At 39.0% G+C, this 18,489-nt stretch overlaps 1 protein-coding gene across 1 annotated transcript; it reads left to right on the forward strand.

Annotated features, from left to right (window-relative positions):
* Positions 1 to 2,792: 2,792 nt before the first annotated feature.
* Positions 2,793 to 13,990, forward strand: LOC134939729 (uncharacterized). The gene is made up of 8 exons (XM_063932137.1): positions 2,793 to 2,837; positions 9,570 to 9,702; positions 9,895 to 9,990; positions 10,140 to 10,279; positions 10,443 to 10,710; positions 11,051 to 11,229; positions 11,829 to 11,887; positions 12,378 to 13,990. The coding sequence occupies exons 2-8, from the start codon at positions 9,639 to 9,641 to the stop codon at positions 12,526 to 12,528; spliced, it is 957 nt and encodes a 318-aa protein (XP_063788207.1). The 5' UTR covers positions 2,793 to 2,837; positions 9,570 to 9,638; the 3' UTR covers positions 12,529 to 13,990.
* Positions 13,991 to 18,489: the final 4,499 nt, after the last annotated feature.

Genomic DNA, 18,489 nt, shown 5'->3' on the forward strand with positions numbered 1-18,489 from the left:
TGCAATATAGAAACTACACCGAGGCCAATTATTGCTATATTTAAGGATTTTAATTCATGGTAAGAAAGATGTAGCTACTTATGACTTGATGATTTGATTAATACACTTTTCCTTCCCCTGTTCCATTTTAAATGTTAGAAATATGAGGGAAACCACCTTGCTTTGCTGCAGGTGATGCTACCCACAGTCTACTTATCAGAGAAAATTTCATCCACATGAAAAAAAAACAATCAGAGTTTTTAGAGCTATTTTGTGAGATGTGCCTCAGCCTTGTGGAATATAATAAATTTCTTTGGCCCATATGAGGCCTTTGCATATTTTTCAATGGGGCAGGTCAAACATTACATTTGAAAATAGATGTTTTATTCTCTTAAATTAAATTTATAAGTCCAGTAACTTTGTGACATACATTAAAGCACTGCATATATCCTTCAGTATTCATATAGACATGGTAACAATGAGTTAGTTAAAAATGCAATCCCTGTAAATATAGTCACGTGACTGATTACTGCTGTAAATGTTTCCCACTTGGATTTATACTACATACAATATATTTGAATAGTTAGGTCCATGTGCCCCCATACAAGTAGGAAGTAACAAGTCATCACTCAAACATGGATTTATTTTGGTTTGCAGATTTGTTGGCTTTTGATTGCAACTAATGAAAAGTTGGATTTTTCCAAACCCCTAGTTGTTCAGACATAGTATAAATTCATATGCAATATGAGAACATGTACTGTATGCTGATACAAATGAGAGACAGCTTCGTATGAAGAGGGTACTAGTTATTTGGAAGTATAACTAGAATGACTGCATTTGAAGATCACATTGTGCACTGTTAATTCATGTTCCTTAGTTCGGCCGCAACAGAGCAAAAGAACCAGTCTGACATGTCATATTGACCATTAACTATGTGAACTAGAAATAATCCTATATACTTCTTAATTAGTACCTGCTTTGTTACATCTTGTACTGTTTGTAAAGATTTTGGTGTGAGGAAAAAAGAAGACTCTATACTGGGGTCACTTTTAACCATAATAGGAATAGGAATTATAGTTAAGAGTGACGTAACATCAGCCATCAAATGAAAGGAATTTGGTTATTCATTTGTAGTTCTATCTCCTTATGCAATTCTAAGCATTCCTACTCACCCTAGAGCAGAGGTTCCCAAACTGTGTGCCGTGGCTCCCTGGGGTGCCTCGGGACACTTGCAGGGGTGCCCTGGGTTGGTGGTCCAGGACCAATTCAAATTATTCATGGTCAATATAATAGGCAAAACCAGTGCTGGTGGCTGCCAGTCATAATATATGTGGCCAAACAGAAGCAAATCTTGTCCCTTACCAAACAACTGACCCTAAGGATGACATATAAACGCAATCTACTTAATGTAATATTTCTTTCTAAATTTCTCAATAAGAAATTTTTGGCCTAGGGGTGCCGTGAAAGAAATTCTGATATTCTAGGGCGCCGTGATTCAAAAAAGTTTGGAAACCACTGCCCTAGAGGGTTAATAGGGCTAGAAGTGATCCTGTGCAGTAAACCCACCCTGTTGTTTTTTTGTTTGTTTGTTTTTTTACTGTTTGTAAGGAACAGAGCAGGAATTACGTAAAAATAATGGAACAGTGGCACAATGGTTAACATTGATGTATCACAACACTGGGGGGTCCTGGGTTTAATTCCATCCAAGCCCTATATGTGTGGAATCGGTTATCCTTGCACAGTCCAAAAAAAAAGAAAAAACATACTTGTATATTAATTGTCTTTTGACTTCATGGTACTAAGCAGAGTTTTTGAAATGCAGATTGGATTGCTATAATTTCACGCTGATTTACTAAGCTCAAACTCACCACCAAACCTCACTTTAGAATAGAAATCTCTCTTATGATTTTTTTCCAATTAAAAATATAGAAACAACAAAGTTGTTTCTCCAGACAAACCAACTGGCTCACAGCTGCTACCTGACACCAGTGTTTATCGCACTTGTCATCTTGAAAAAGACGCAGCAGAGTGTAGAAACGAGTAGACACAGTGTTTAATATTGGCCTTACTACCTAATTCCATATTCTTGAAGCCACTGCATATCAATACCCGGGTTACATCTTACAGTGGACCATTTATAACATCTATGTGGTATGGTTGTTTTGCCCCATTTTTTATACATTGCCACAAATAAAATAGTTTTTGTTTTTAATACTGGTTTTCTCTGGCTCCATACATATGTTATGAGAGGCACCAGTCCCCACAAATACCCAGTGAGGCCCTAATAGAAGCCAAAAAGAACCTTTATGTGCTTCACATCTATCTGTTACAAGTAAGTATATATGTAAGAATCTGCTCAAGATTCTCATCTATCACCATTTTGGGTGTTAAGGTGAGAGGAAGGAGAAACTCATAATTAGATTTGGGACTATTGGCACACTCACCCTTTTCCACTATCACCAAGGGTGGAATTGTGTTCATCTATAGTATTACACTATTTTGTCATTATTATTTTTTTTTGTGCTCATCATTGGATAACGAACCATTTGACTACATTGTGAAAGATAACACATTGAGGATGACCTAAAATATTGGACAATTTGGAGCGCAAGTAAGATTGTACCTTTTTCTTGCACACAAATAAAGGACCTGTCTCTGACGGGAATTACTTGCCAATGTTAAATATAGACCTATCTCACTGTCACTTTAGGTCATAATTGTGAGCAAGGTCTATAATTAACATAGGAAAGTAGTTCCAATTGTCCTCTAGAACTACAATGACAGCAATAGTTTTATTTTCATTTTTGTTTATAGTTTACCCTGTTCACAAAAGAAGAGAAGCCTGGTACGTTATGATGGTAAGTATAGAATATAATATGGTTGCATATAGTTTTTTTTAGTGGAATGGATATTTTTCTTTTTTTAAATAAAGTTTATTAACATATTAAACTTAAACCTTCTGTATTATGTGCATTGTTTTTGATGTCTGATGAAGCGCATTGAGTCCTGTTGGAGAAAGAGCGCTATATAAATAAACGTATGATTATTATTATAAACTTGTTTTTAATTGACTACCCTTATGTACTACAGATGTCAGCATGCATGGGTACCGGGACAAGCATGCACTTGTGTGTGCCCTAGCAGTAATTTTTGACAGCTAGACATGCTTTGATTTCTGTGGACAATGGACAAAATACAATAAATCCATTATTAATCAAATACTAACCCCACACACATTGCCCAAGGGATGTGGAAAATAGCTATTGGCACTAGAGCTAGGTATACTTAGGAGGGGCTGTCCACATGTATTTTTGCAGGTCCGATCTCCCTAGGGAACCCAGTCTTGATGCCTACTGACCTAGTGCTTGTGGAATGATGGTGGGAGACCCCACACTGCAGGTCTCTCTAAGGTTCCTCCAGAAATGGCTAGTAATGCCTAGTGCGGGCTTCTAGAAAATCAGGTGGGACATGCTTTTCCCCAATTTTTTAACTACTGGCCTACGCTTAAATCCCTAGGTCTGGTTATCAATTTGGCAATGGGGGGAGGGGGGCCCACATCATTCAGAACTCTGAATCGGCTATCACAGCATTTACAAAACTGTGCAGGCAAATTTGAAAGACATCATCATGGCCTTAGGACTGGAAAAGATCTGTGTTCATACCAATACTGAAGAAGGGTGAACCAACTGACTGTGGAAATTATCGAACAATTGCACTTATTCCACATGCTACCAAGGTCCTGCTCAAGATCATCCAATGGAGACATGTGCTTCATTGACTACAGTAAGGCCTTTGACTGTCAATCATGAAAAGCTCTGGAAAACATTAAGAAATATGGGCATACCAGAACATCTGATTATCTTCATACAGAATATCTACATAGATCAAGAAGCTTTAGTCTGAATAGATCAAGGAGAAAGATTGGTTTAAAATCAGCAAAGGTGTAAGACAAGGCTGCATCCTTTCACCGTATCTGTTCAACCTGTATGCAGAACAAATCATCAGTGATTCAGGGCTATAAGAAGATAAGCGGGGTGTAAAAATTGATGGAAGACTTATTAATAACCTCCGTTATGCTGATACCACATTGCTAGCGGAAAATGTAGTCTCAAAATGGGTTTGCATCTTAATGTGAAGAAGACAAAGATTTTAACAACTGGCAACCTTATCTATTTTCACCTAAATTGAAATAGTAGATAGTTTTAACCTACTGGGATCATTAATCAACACTAAAGCAGTAAGCAGTCCAAAAATCCGAAGACAAATAGAACTTGGTAAAACAGCCATGAGGGATCTTGCTAAGAATTTAAGTGCAAAGATGTGCCTTTGCATACAAAGATACGACTCGTTCAAGCTATGGTTTTTCCTGTAACATCATATGGGTGTGAAAGCCGTACAGTCAAGAAGCAAGATAGGAAGATTATGGATTATGGTGCTAGTATTAGGGAACTCCAGCACTATTTGTGTGAGACCCCTAGAGCTGGTGAGAGCGTCTTCCACCAATAACAGCCGCTCTTGTTCCAGTAGAGATGAACTAGCTCACCCGTACTTGAGATGCAGCCTGGTCTTAACCCTCTAGCAGTAAGTGCTCACACAATAGGCTGAAGACCACAAGGTAATAACCTGGAGTGTAGCAGCTGGCAAGGCAAGAGTTATATGTAAGCAGACTAGACACAGCAATGGTAATTGCAGACAGACTGACAAGATATGCTGGCTGAAGACCGCTGGACTGGATGTGCACTGGTTACATAACAGGACAATGATTACTGGAGTAATAACGTCTTGTTGCAGGTGAATACAGCCAGGCAATGTTTAACTGCAGAAGCAATCAGGAGCAGGGTGTGGACTGTGAACTCAGACTGAGAGCTGACAGAATGGCAAACAACTGCAGTGTTTTGCTGTATGAATTGTGACTAGGCCGCAGCTTGAAATAACATAATACAATGGAGTGGCTAAGCTGTGACTTGAGAACTGGTCAGGGTGTATTAAAAACAGGTAGCTGCAGACTTGATGTTAAAGGCATGGCAGAAATAAATGTAGTTTGCTGCAATCCAGTAGGTTGTCACAGACACACAGACTGGATATGCATGGGACCAGGACTAGGTGTGACTTGAATCAGCAGGGTGAATCCACAGAGACTTGCTGTAACAGGACACAGACTGAAGGTGAGACAGAAGGTAAGCTGAAGGGTCTTGGCAATGCTAGGGCACAGAGCTGGGATAAAGACAGATGCAAGGCAGAATCCAGCAGAGCAGAACTTGCAGGAACAGCACACTGAGGACCGCGGTAGGGTATCAGGATGCAGGTACACAGAGGCAGGGATCCAGGACTCAGGAACAGATAGACTGGGAACTGTACAGGGTATAGCAACCGTGTGATGAACTCACTAGGTGCAGGAACTAGGGAATCACCAGCCTTAGGAACTGGCTAGAATTCCTAATGAAAGGGAGAGAGACCAATCACAGGAGTAATCAGCCTGGAGTCAAGTAACAAGGTATTCTAAACAGGTGTGTTACTGCACGTGGCAGCCAGTATTCTAGTTGCTGGGAGACAGACAGAATACAGACAGAAATGAGCCACGGCAGCGACTCACACCAGCTTGAGACAAATATTACATATACCATGTACTGCCTCAAGAACAAATCAATCAGTATTAGATTAGATCAAATTTAAGTTCTCCCTTGAAACACAAAAAACAAGACTGTGCATTTCCTACTTTGGACATATCATGTGAAGAAAAAGATCCCTGGAGAATGACATTATGCTTGGAAAAGTTGAAGGCAAATAAAAAAGGGGAGAACCATCAGCGAGATGGCTTGATACAATCACAACAACAACCATACTATCAACATTAAGCCGCTTGACAGAATATCAAAATGTATTTTAGGACAGCTATCCATAAGGGCGACTTGACGGCACAAACTAACAACAACAACAACAACAACCACTACATCATAAAAAAAAAAAAAAAGATTTATGCATTACTGGTAGAATTGTAAACTATAATACATTAATTAAACTGTATTAACTAGACATTATTATTTTTATTGTCTCATATTTGCTTTTTTCTTTATAATTGTTATTGTTGTCTAAACAAATTTTTTGAATACTTTTTTGGTAACTAAGCAGCAGATTCAATTAGGCATGTTGTTTACCGAGTGGCTAAAGCCCTGGGTTTAATACCCTAAGTTGTTCAGTTAAATGCCCAGGATCTATGGTAAACCTTGTGTGGTGGCCCAGAGGATCATTTAGGGAGTAATTCAGACCTGATCGCTAGGCTGCGTTTTCTCACAGCCTGCGATCAGGTCCGAACTGCACATGCGTATGCACCGCATCGGTGCATAGAGATGGGATGGTGCAAAAAAAGCGATCGCACTGGCGAATGCAAGGAGATTGACAGGTAAAGGGCATTTGTGTGTGGCAACTGACCAGTTTCTGGGAGTGTCTGGAAAAACGCAGGCGTGTCCAAGTGTTTTCAGAGAGGGTGTCTGACGACAATTCCGGTCCCAGACAGGCTGAAGTGATCGTAGTGGCAGAGTAAGTCCTGGGCTGCGCAGAGACTGCACAATATCAGTTTGTGCAGCTCGGCATACACATGCGTTCGCACACTTGCACAGCTCAAATACCCTCCCCCTGTAGGCGGTGACTATCTGATCGCAGGACAGCAAAAATCGCTGCCCAGCAATCAGGTCTGAATTAGGCCCTTAATGCAGATTTTTTTTTCTTATTTACCCCTAAAAATATTTTCTGTTTTTTTTTCTCCTCTCATTTCTCCTGTCTCTCTTCAGCCCCCTCCAGCCTTCTTTTTTTTTTTTTTTTTTTATCTCCTCTTCGTCTCCCCCATCTTACTCCATCCATCTCTCTCTTCCCAAGCTATCTCTAACCCCTCTTCTTCTTCTGCTATTTGCTTTATACCCATCTCCCCCCCTTTTCCGGTTCTGTCTTTCTATGTTTCCCCCTTTCACTCCTGCCCCTCTCTGTCTAGCCAGCTCATCAGTCTCTCTATCCTATCTCCCTGCATTTTGCTTTTTCTGTCCACTCTGCCTGGTATTTTTTTAACTTGGAAACATAACTACCTTATTCACGGGACAGGCAGTCCTCATACAGTTTCTGGGCTGTCAGCAGCCTGTGAACGGGGGGGAGGGGGGGCACACTGCTGGTGATGCAGGCCGGGAGTTTTCTTTCTGTCAGATATCTGCGAACACTACACATTTGGGGCCTAATTCAGACCTGATCGCAGCAGCAAAATGTTTCTCTAATGGGCAAAACCATGTGCACTGCAGGTGGGGCAGATATAACATGTATAGAGAGAGTTAGATTTGGGTGGGGCGTGTTCAAACTGAACTCTAAATTGCAGTGTAAAAATAAAGCAGGCAGTATTTTCTTTGCACAGAAACAAAATAACCCTCCCAAATCTAACTCTCTCTGCACATGTTACATCTGCCCCACCTGCACTGCACATGGTTTTGCCTATTAGAGAAAAATTTTGCTGCTGCGATCAGGTCTGAATTAGGCACTTGGTACGATGTTCCTGCACGTCAACATTGATTGATGTTGGCAGTGTTTAAGTGTACTTTTAGACTGTTTGCTGATGTTATGAGTGGTATATCCAGAGGAAGATGAGAGCAAATTGGAAGATTGTTTTGTAATAAAGTCTTGGGTGCATGAGCGCAGGTCCTGTGTGTTGCATTCAAATTTAATGACATCATCTACATCGGACTCCAATTTAATAATAATGATTTAAAAATATAAAAGCCTGCACAGATCCTAGGGATCTCTGCAGTGCTTTTAAAGTAGAGTGGTATAGGGGTTTAGAAACCAACAAGGAGGGCGAAAACAACCTTTAGTAAATGCTTAATTTGAGGCTCAGAGCCTGCAGTCATTTTGCGCAAGGTCCCTTTGGTTTTCAATCCTGTGATGATGATTACATTACAGCACTACGTAAAATAGTTGGCACTATAGAAATAATAATAACTTCCCTAATAGTTGCCAATATATTGTTTGTTTTTTAGCAAGACTGCATTCCCCAAACACAATGAGAATTTAGAATAATTTGTATAAAAATATTGGCACAACTTTATCATTTTCAGAGACTTCATCAGTTTGACACAAACCAACTTTAACCAGAGCCATGCATCTTTTGTTTAAAAATGCTAATTGTATTTTCTTGTCATTTAGATTTATTTCCTATTGTTAGCATAGTAAGGGCCTCCATTGTAAAGCAGACTAAACCTAAAACTGCAATATAAAGGTTTAAAATGTAACATTAAAGAAATAAAAAGGCAAATGTGATGTAGTGTGTGTGTGTGTGTGTGTGTGTGTGTGTGTGTGTGTGTGTGTGTGTGTGTGTGTGTGTGTGTGTAAATATTATTTGTTTTTTCATTACCAGTTGTTTATATAATGCAGGTGCACAATTCAAACACTACCAATTTATTAATAATAATCATTGCAATAAAATTGTGCATTTTGAGAGAGGATCTTCGCATAGTTATGGCCATTAAGTAATGGCTTGCCCACCGCGTCCAGGTGACCTCATTAGTCGGGCAAGTCCCTAACATTTTGGGGGGTACAAATCTAGGGCGCAGGACACCCCAAAATGACTTTGTATGCCATACTACTGAAAGGTCTCCGCAGGGTCGCACCTCTCATTACCGGTGTGCACCTCAGGACCCCTCCCCTGTATATTTATATAATGCACATATATTCTGCAGCACTTTACAGAGAGACTATTCGGCCATTAACATCAGTCCCTGCCCCAGTGGAGCTTACAATCTTTATTCCCTACCACATGTATACACACAAACATTCACGCTAGGGTTAATTTTGTTGGGAGCCAATTAACCTACCAGTATATATTTTTGGATTATGAGAGGACCTGGAGGAAACCCACACAAGTACGAGGAGAATATACAAACTCCACACAGTTAGGGCCATGGTGGGAATCAAACCCATGACCTCAGAGCTGTGAGGCAGTAATGCTAACCATTACACCATCCGTACTGGCCAGATCTATTATACCACAGCAATATTTGTTTTGTTTTTTATTTTGTTTTCAATATACACTTCTGAAATAATTTCTTATGAGTAATAATTTATTGTGAGTACCTTTTAATGCAAGCATACTGTATCTACAAACTTGCTGCAGTGCAAACTATTACATGCCCTGAAGATTCAGCTTTAAAGAAAAACTTGTGAATTTAAACATTTAAGTGCCATAAAGTCTTTTTAACTACAGATAAAAGACAACTAAAACATATGAATAGCTTTTAAAGTGCTTTTCTTGCCTTTCAAAGGGAGGAGACTGAAAGCTACTTAGGGCTTAATTTGGATAGTGCAAGTAGTTTAAGATAACACCTCAAGCTGAGCTAGTAAATAAAACCAAAAGATGACCCAAACTTAGGGGGTAATTTGGTATGTGAAACAACTCTTTGAAGTGAGCCTTAACCACTGTCTCAGAGACATTTAAGTGGGGAAATTCAATTAGTTTAAGGGTTTTTGACACCACTTTTGTGTTGTATTAAGATTACAATCTGAGCAACCTCTTGTTGCAGCTTTGGCACCAATATACATGTTAGATCTGTCTCCCTAAGGATATAAAAGTCTGGGTCAGAAGTTTTCATACCCATCCAGTATCTTGAAGACAGGAGTGGGCATCAGACATGGAGCATTCACTGCTGATCATCCTATACATCTGTGGTTTCTTCGGTTTCCCCTGCACAGCTTGTAAGTATTCATTTTGTCATTGTTTTTGTCCCATTATTTTTGTACTATAACGCTATGATCTCCCATTACAATAGGCATCAATAGCGTGCTCTAACTGAAGACGCCCACATTGCTAGATTTTTAATATGCTCTCAGGTAGGCACCTGTGTTTTGTTTTTTAAATGTAATCTCATTTAACATACTCTCTTGCAGATGAGGGTGTGATTAACAGACCAAATGACAGGAGGAATTTATTTGCGGATCGAGGATGCTGTAAAAGACAAAGCAACTTTGTCTATGTTGGACAAGGTAGGTGCTCTTTTTGAAGCTTGCAGTTATATATATTTTTGTGGCATAAATGGCTTTAGGATGTCAGTTTTAGCAACATATTAAACATTTGTTTAAATATGTAAATCCTTCTGACAATATGTCACAATGAAGCCTGTATTTCTCTATAGATATATCAAGCAGTCCCGTCAGTGTGGATGTTGGCATATGCAGACCTCACTGTGGTGCGCCCCAAAGAATAAACTACAATAGCGGCTTTCCTGGACTTCCAAAGCACTCAACGATGCTGGAATTTTTGAAAAATAAAAAAGTTAGTATTATGATCTAATGTTATTATCTTTTTTATGTAATGTTACTGGATGTATTTCTTGTTGTGACTGCTGCATAAGACTGTATAGTCAGTTGTGGCTTATCTATATGTCTAAGCTATATCCAGTTCACTGTACATTAATGCTGTCATATTACATTTATAGTTACGAGAAAGGGTGCCAGATACACCTCTTCCATCTGGGTCTGAGCCTTCATGTCCGCATGAGTCCAGCTGTCAACCCACAAAAGTCGGGATAGAGAGGGTGTTACTAATTCAGGGAATTCAAGAAGTGGAGGTGATCGAGGACTGTCAGTGCAATCCCATCCCACAGGAGTGCATCCGGATGCCATTCCTAAAATCCTACTTCCCAGATACACCCTTTGAGTCAACAGTGGATGTTGGGAAATGTTCAAGTCCTGAATCTAGCACAGGTATCGTAACCACTTGCCCTTCAAAACTCTTATAACATTTAATGTACATTAAACTCTTGTAATATTTTGAAAAATAATTAATTTAAAATGAAATACAAAGTAATTTAACACTGGCAACAAATAAGAAAAATTATAAAATGTATATGTTTTACTATTCTGTGCTATTAAAGTAGCATTTATCATACATCACTGTAATGAACTGAGATGACTTAATATTGCAAGCTTTGGCTCTGTAGCTCTTGCTGATGTCAGTGATCTAGCACTGTTTGTCGCCAACTATAGTTTACCCTAAACTGGTATAAAGACATTCAGTTAATGTTTATTACCTGCCACATTACAGATCTTCAGTGTGCTCCAACAAAATTTGACACTGTGATCGTTGAAAGTCCAAATGGAGCAGAAGTTGTGCAGACTGTGGAAACGTGTGAAATGAAAGAAAACTGTTACAGGGTCACCTATCTGGAGTATTACTATGAAGTCATATATAACAGCAAGGGTGTCAAAGAGGAGAGACTTAAGGTAAGTCATCTGTAATAAAGCCACCTAGTTCAATATACTGTGTCAGCAGTCTACATTCATGTCTGATAGTTACAAGTAGTGTGGTTATATGTGGGAAAAGGCTTTCCTGTTGTGTCTGTACTCAGTCACTAACAAAATACAGAACACAGAAACTGGCGAGCCAAGAGGTGTATTTTACAGACCTAGCATAAACCAGCATAATCGTACAACTTACATCAATATAGCAAAACAGAAGCAAGGGAATAGTATTTTGTTAAACTGAACCTGCATTATTTACTATTCTGTATTTGATAAATAGCTCAAATGACCTTGCTGACACTACTGGTATCTGAAAACACACTACATAATTTTAGCTATTTTATAATATATAGTTGACATACTTTTTTAGTTTGCAAGGGTTTGTTAGCATTCTTTTGTTATTGTCCAACAATGCCTCTGCTCTTTTTGATCATGCCAGCTGTGTGTGTGTGAAGAATTTACATTGTGTATCTACAGTTTTTGATATGCGCAAACTAGTGTCCCCTAAAAGAAATGGCTTTTGTGTTGCATCAGTAAGCATGGGGTGTGATTTAAATGTCTTTGTTTTGTAAATCTTGTAGGAAATTGATGTGGGACGGTGCTTAGGAGGATGCTCATCAGGAAATCATTGTCTGCTCAGGTAAGCACAGCTGTCTAGATTCTCCCTCCTAATAGTTCCTGATTTCCTTTTACCACCTCCATCAATCAGCATGACTAAATAGAACCCCTTATAGCAGTACACAACAGTACTAACTGCTTAGATTATTCTTCCTAAAGTAATAAATATAGGAAAGATTTTTTTAAAATAGTCTAAAGATCAAATCACATTTGAAAAGTTTTTTTCCATTGTAATCCATCAATTTTTGCTAAATCATGGCACAATCATAGTATAAAATTAGATTTTACAGCATTATTGTCATGCTTTGTTTATGTAACATTTTCTTTATTTTCTTTAAATAGTTCCTTTAATTGTTCTGCAATCTCTTGATTCTGGGCTGTTTCGTTATTAAGTGAATATTTGTATTATATTAAAAGTTCCTCTAATGCTTTCAACAGTTTTCAGCATATGGGATGTGAAAGGGATCATATGCTACAAATCTCTAATTCCATGTTGTATATTTCTTTTTCAGGGACTCTCGTAACAGGGATCACTGCTTGGTATGGGCTGAAGGAGTAGGCAAGGGATGTGTACCCCAGGAATATGATACACACTCTTTTAGAAGCAGAAATGGGCACATACGCTCTGTGTTAGCAATTAAGACCTGCAAATGTCAGGCGTAAAACTGCTAACGCAATTTCTTGGGATGGTTTTTATGTACATAAAATTTAAGTACACTAAATTATTGGTAGTTGGTATGTACTTGTGGCTCGCTAAACAGAGTTACAACTTTCAACATTGGTCTTATCAGCAGTGTTAAAGCGCAAAAAACATCGTTATGATTCCACTGCTGCTATGAGTTTAAAATGTGAAGCCCTGGCACTACAATTGAAACTTAAATGGAGATTTATCATAGCTTTTACAGAGATAAAGTGGAGAGATAATGTGCCAACAAATCATCTCCTATCATTTTTTAAACACAGCCTGTAACATGACATGATTAGTTGGTACTTTATCTCTCTCCACTTTATTTCTCCCCAAGATTTGATAAAGCTCCTCCTTAGGTTTATATAGCACTGTACTAGTGGTCTGAGATAGGTATAGAATCTCAGTCACTTTGCTCTAAAACAAAGGCACTTTACGTTGTGCCTATACAGCAATGCAAACTATCTGGCACTAGGTTGAAAAAATAAAAAGGTATAGAAATGTCTGATTATATTTTTGGCATATTGTAAAAGATCTTTATTTGACAGTGTTAACTTTTGTAAGTAATTCTACAGTATATTGACTTTACCATCTAGATCATTTCTAAGACATTGTCTACACTTTTATTCATTCTTCACAGAACATTTATAGATGCCAAATTGCTCATAGGTTATATATTCTCTGTTGTTGGTAAAGGTAAAGGTGACCTTTTTAAATGTTGTACAAAATGAAATGTAATTGAATTGTGCAATTAATTTAGCTAAAAAGACTGAACCCTTTCACATAAGCATGAGAAATATAAATTTAGTCTAAATCTGTGTTTTAGAAATATGTGTGAAGTAAGTATGAATAGGCTAATGATAATTGTATAGCTAGTATATGGATTCTTTTTAATCTACAGTGGTAAATGCGATATTCCACTTTTAGCACGTCTTTAGGAACCTATGGTTTGCATTTCATATCACAGACAAGTGTGCTTAAGACCTAACATGGGAATGTTCACCCCTTGTAACACGTTTTACTATTCAAATGTTTACTATATACAGTATATGTTTTTATGTGTGAAGCAGGATGTCTTTATTATGTGTATTGGTCTATTGCAAACTGTTGTCTATTTGCTATGTATGATTATCATGATCTAAACTTGATGAAATGAATTGCCGGTTATAAAGAACAAGCAAAGTGAAATACTGATGAGGAGCCTAACAATAAACCGAAGTATAATAAACACTAGCCATTTTTTTCTTAATAAATACAGTTAAACATTTTTTTTATATTTCATTTTATACAACATCTAAAAAATGTATTGCATTTGCAAATGAACACTATGCTTTAACATAAGGAGTTAATTCTGTAAATGTGCTTGCTCTTAGAGATAAATTGTATAATGTCTAAAAAAGTTTTATTTTTGTAAACAGTTTATAACCTGGAAATGTAAAGTATCCTATGTGTAGTATTTTTATGTATGTACTTAGTATGAATTTTAGTATTTATTGTACATATTAAATATGTTATACAAATAAATTGTAAATAAAGATTATGTTAAACTAGCAGTGATGCTCAGCCTGAGTTTTATTTACTCTATCTCCACCCCACTCGCTGTCTCTACATCTTTCCTTCTCCCCACCACACACACTCTCTCTCTCAAACTGACACTTTCTATCCGCCTCTCCCCACCCACCTTTTTTTCTCTCTTCTTAATCCCATCGCTTTCTCTCTATCTCCCGACACTTTTTACCTCCCACCACCACCATCATCTTTTATTTCTCTTCCAGATCCCATAACTAAAGGGGGGTACTCACGGGAGAGATGTGTGCTGAGCGATCTTAACACAGACCGCTCAGCACACATCTCTCACCCCGCTCAGCACAGCGCGATGTGCTGAGCGAGGGGGAAAGCCGACGGGGGGGCCGCTCACTTCACACAACGGTGAAAAGAGCGACCCGCTAGATTGAGCCTGCATGCAGCTCAATCTAGCATCGGCGATAGCGATGCGCGGGGCCGCGCATCGCTATCGCTGGAGGGCATACACACGGCAGATCCGTGCTTAAAATCTAAGCAATCTAGCAAGATTGCTTAGATTTTAAGTACGGATCTCTCCGTGTGTACCCCCCTTTACTCCCTACCTCTCCCTCTTCTCCATTGTCTCTTTGACACCGCCCTCTTACTCTGTGGCAGATGTACTAAGCCTTGGAGAAGTATAAAGTGGCGAGAGCTAAATTACCAACCAATCAGTTCCAATCATTTTTCAAACAACTGGGCAGAGTATTAAGCCTGGAGAAGTGATAAAGCAGTGATAAGTGGAAGGTGATAATGCACCATCCAGTCAACTCCTAACTGTTATTTTTCAAATCCATAATGATTGGCTGGTGCGTTATCACCTTGCACTTATCACTGCTTTATCACTTCTCCAGGCTTCATACATCTGGCCCAGAGTCTTTAACATTGGCTGGCACTTTATCAGTCTCATATCAACGGTCATCACATTCTAATGTGATTACATTTTTATTGGCCTTTGATCTTAATATAGAAATACATTTTTATAAAAAGAAATGTTAAGAGACTTCATTTTTGTGATGTCTGAAATTGCAATACATTGTATTACAGTTAGGTGCAACACTGGTCCCATATGGGGTATATTGGACATCTGGGGCCAGATGCATCATTGCTTGGAAAGTGATAAAATGGAGTGTGAAAAAGTACCAGCCAATCAGCTCCTACCTGCCATGTCACAGGCTGTGTTTGAAAAAAAGCAGTTAAGAGCTGATTGACTGGTACTTTTTCACTCTCCATTTTATCACTTTCCAAGCGATGATGCATCTGGCCCAATGTATGAAAAGTCAGTCTAATGCTAGATGCACACTATAAAATAATTCGGCCGTTCAGACAAGTTCAGATAATCCCAGAGTGTGTACACAGCACGGGGAGGAGGGGGGGAGGGGGGGTCGGGGGTGGAGAGAGATGTGTGAAGATGTGGTAAGTGTCAAATATACTATAACCAACGCTATTTGACACTTACAAGCAGAGCCGGCCCTAACCAATATGATGCCCTAGGCAAGATTTTGGCTGGTGCCCCCTAGCACCGCCGCTAGTTCTGCAGGAGATGCCTGGCATGAGTCAGCTGGCAGCTCTGCTAACGTCGGGCGCCTTTTGTTTATGAAAATGCATATGTATTAATATTAATGCTTATTTGTATTACTATGTGGCTAGGATGCACAAGCAGCTTCTGCTGATTTAAATTATATGCTGCATGCCTATATTCTGTGTGCGACTGCGGCTGTATCTGCATACAAAATGCTACATTACAGTGATTTCCAGGAATACACTTTAACGTAGCATTTTGTATGCAGATACAGCCGCAGTCACACACAGAATATAGGCATGCTGCATATCATTTTAATCAGCAGAAGCTGCTGGTGCCCCTAAGCATACCAAATGCCCTAGGCATTTGCCTAATTTGCCTATGCCTAAGGCCGGCTCTGCTTACAAGGAGTCCCAATATGTATGAAAGCAGGTACCGTAGAGAAGAATCGCTTTTCTCTGCTTTATCTGCCTACATCTAATGATTTTGCCCTCATCATACTGTTGTATGGCAATGGAAAATCATCTTGATCTATAAAAAAACAATAAGCACTTCTTATAGTTTTTTTCATATACCGGCAGGTGTTTCCTTCCGGTACGTGTTCTAACCTGCAGTGGCTGCTGGGGTCCAGGAGATCTTGCAATGGTTGTGAGATCTTGCGCATGCAAAGTGGAGCCAGCCGTGATGTAAGACACAGCATTAGACTGACGCACTGTGTCGCTTTCAGGGATCGCCAGAGGGGGGAGTTTTAACCCCCCCGTCCCCCACTCCGGCTACTGAGATGTTAACACGTCTCGCCGGTATTGATTCATCTTTGATAAAGAGTTGAAGTAGGAAGAGCTATAGCAGCACGATCCATGCCCCCCCCCCCCCCCTCCCATGTGCCAATTAGAATTTAAAAACTGGTCAAATTGAATGATTGGATATGGCCTGCTGCACAATGCTTATCCAGTTTTGGTGTTGTGAATAAGCATTGGAACAATTTTTATTGTAGACTGCAGTAGGGGCAGCCTGTGGAGGGAAAAGCCAGTTGGAGTAGAGAGTTATCACAGTCATACCAAGATATAATGATTGCTTGATCTTAGACTGTATGGCATTATTTGTTAGAAAGGATCATATATTAAAAAGTACTGCATAAGTGAAAGTGGCAGTTTTCTGTATGGCCAAAATAAAGGATTATCCCAAGGGATACAGTATGATATACTGACAGCTGGGATGCCGGCTGTCAGTATACCAGCAGAGGCATCCAGGTCACCAGTATACCGGCAGCGGGGCAAGCACTAGAAAGCCGCTTGCTGGCTCGCTTCGCTCGACAAGCTGTGGGTGCGGTGGCTCGTTGTGTTTGCCACAGGTTATATTCTCCCTCTATGGGTATCGTGGAAAATCCTGTGTGTTCCCCTGCAAGGTGTCTTTTATCTGCCTTGTATATTATATATATAATAAGTGTACGCTCACATTCCTCATTTGTGAACTGTCCCTTTTTGAATCTTTCAGCTTTTACTTTTGTTGTATTGTGAGTTCAACTATTAATCTCATTTAAAAGTTAATTACCACCACTTTAGGACTACTCTTTCACAGATTTTAACGTCACAGTTTTCCATTCAAATATTCCTTTTTCCAGCATAATTTATTTGTTAATCGTGAGTAAGGGAACACAAAGGCTTACTTCTTATGTTAGATAAACCTTTGCCTGAAAAAAAATACCATACTTTAATCATATTTAAACATCTTGTCCAATAAAATAAATAAAACTAATAAATAAATAATAAATAAAATAAAATGTCACTTTTGCATGTCAGCTCCATCCAAGGTGCAGGAATGTACTCAACCCTTAGAGACTCCAAAGACCATCCTGTGGAGGGGCCGGTTATGACTTTTAAACTGTTTCTTGTGTAACAACAAAAATGTAATACTGTATATGTTTTAATCACTTACAATTGGTGAGAATCTCTTTAGCACTCATTTGTGTAGATCAAGAAATAGCATGCACAGTGGCAGTGTGCTTTGTATGGAAATTTTAATTCAGCTAGGAATGCTGTGATCTGTTTAAAATAATGAAGCCTGCTGATTTTCTGCCTTCACAATAACTGACCTCTGGTATGATTATTATTTACACCAGGGGGCACATTATCTGCTCTATAATACACTTAAAAGAGGATAATGGGAAAGAAATTCAGGGGTGTGGCACTTGAGTTCAAAAGGAGCACTGTGCTTTTAACAAAGAAACGGATTTGTGAGTTACTAATTTTACTGTCTAGTTCACTGAAGAGATGGTGCAGAATTGGAGTAAAGAAAAAGGAGCAATTTAGCTCCTGGACCATCCATGATGGTGCAATGTTGCATGTAGGTGCAATACAAGCTGCCCTTGAATGTAGCACACAATAGACATATTTATTTTTATATTGCAATATAAAATTTAGTTACAACACACCCCTTCTAACTATAAATTCCTATCTACTTTTTAGTCTGAATCCTCAACTCAGTGCACAATGGCAGCATGGTTTGTCAATGTACAGATTTGCTCCATTTGTTTTGCTTTGTTTCTATCTGCATTAGTCCCTCAATCCCTAAATTGCTTTGCTAAAATCATAATTGCTCTAGTCCTTTTGTCACAGATGAACGTTTCATATACCTAAACCGTCCTTGACAAATGCTGTATAAAGTTGTGAAAAACGCATTAAAATCCGTCCAGTGGATTTCAAGATTAGCCCGAAAGGACAGTCAGATGCCTACCAGGGTCGAGTCATTATATTATTACCACCTCCTACATTTGACGTCGGCAGCGTGTAGCCCATGAAGTATGTCACATGTCGTGCGCTGGCTTGCTAGGTATATAAGGTATGCAATAGGCCATCTG

The sequence above is a fragment of the Pseudophryne corroboree genome, chromosome 1, assembly GCF_028390025.1.
Source record: "Pseudophryne corroboree isolate aPseCor3 chromosome 1, aPseCor3.hap2, whole genome shotgun sequence".
Taxonomy (NCBI): domain Eukaryota; kingdom Metazoa; phylum Chordata; class Amphibia; order Anura; family Myobatrachidae; genus Pseudophryne; species Pseudophryne corroboree.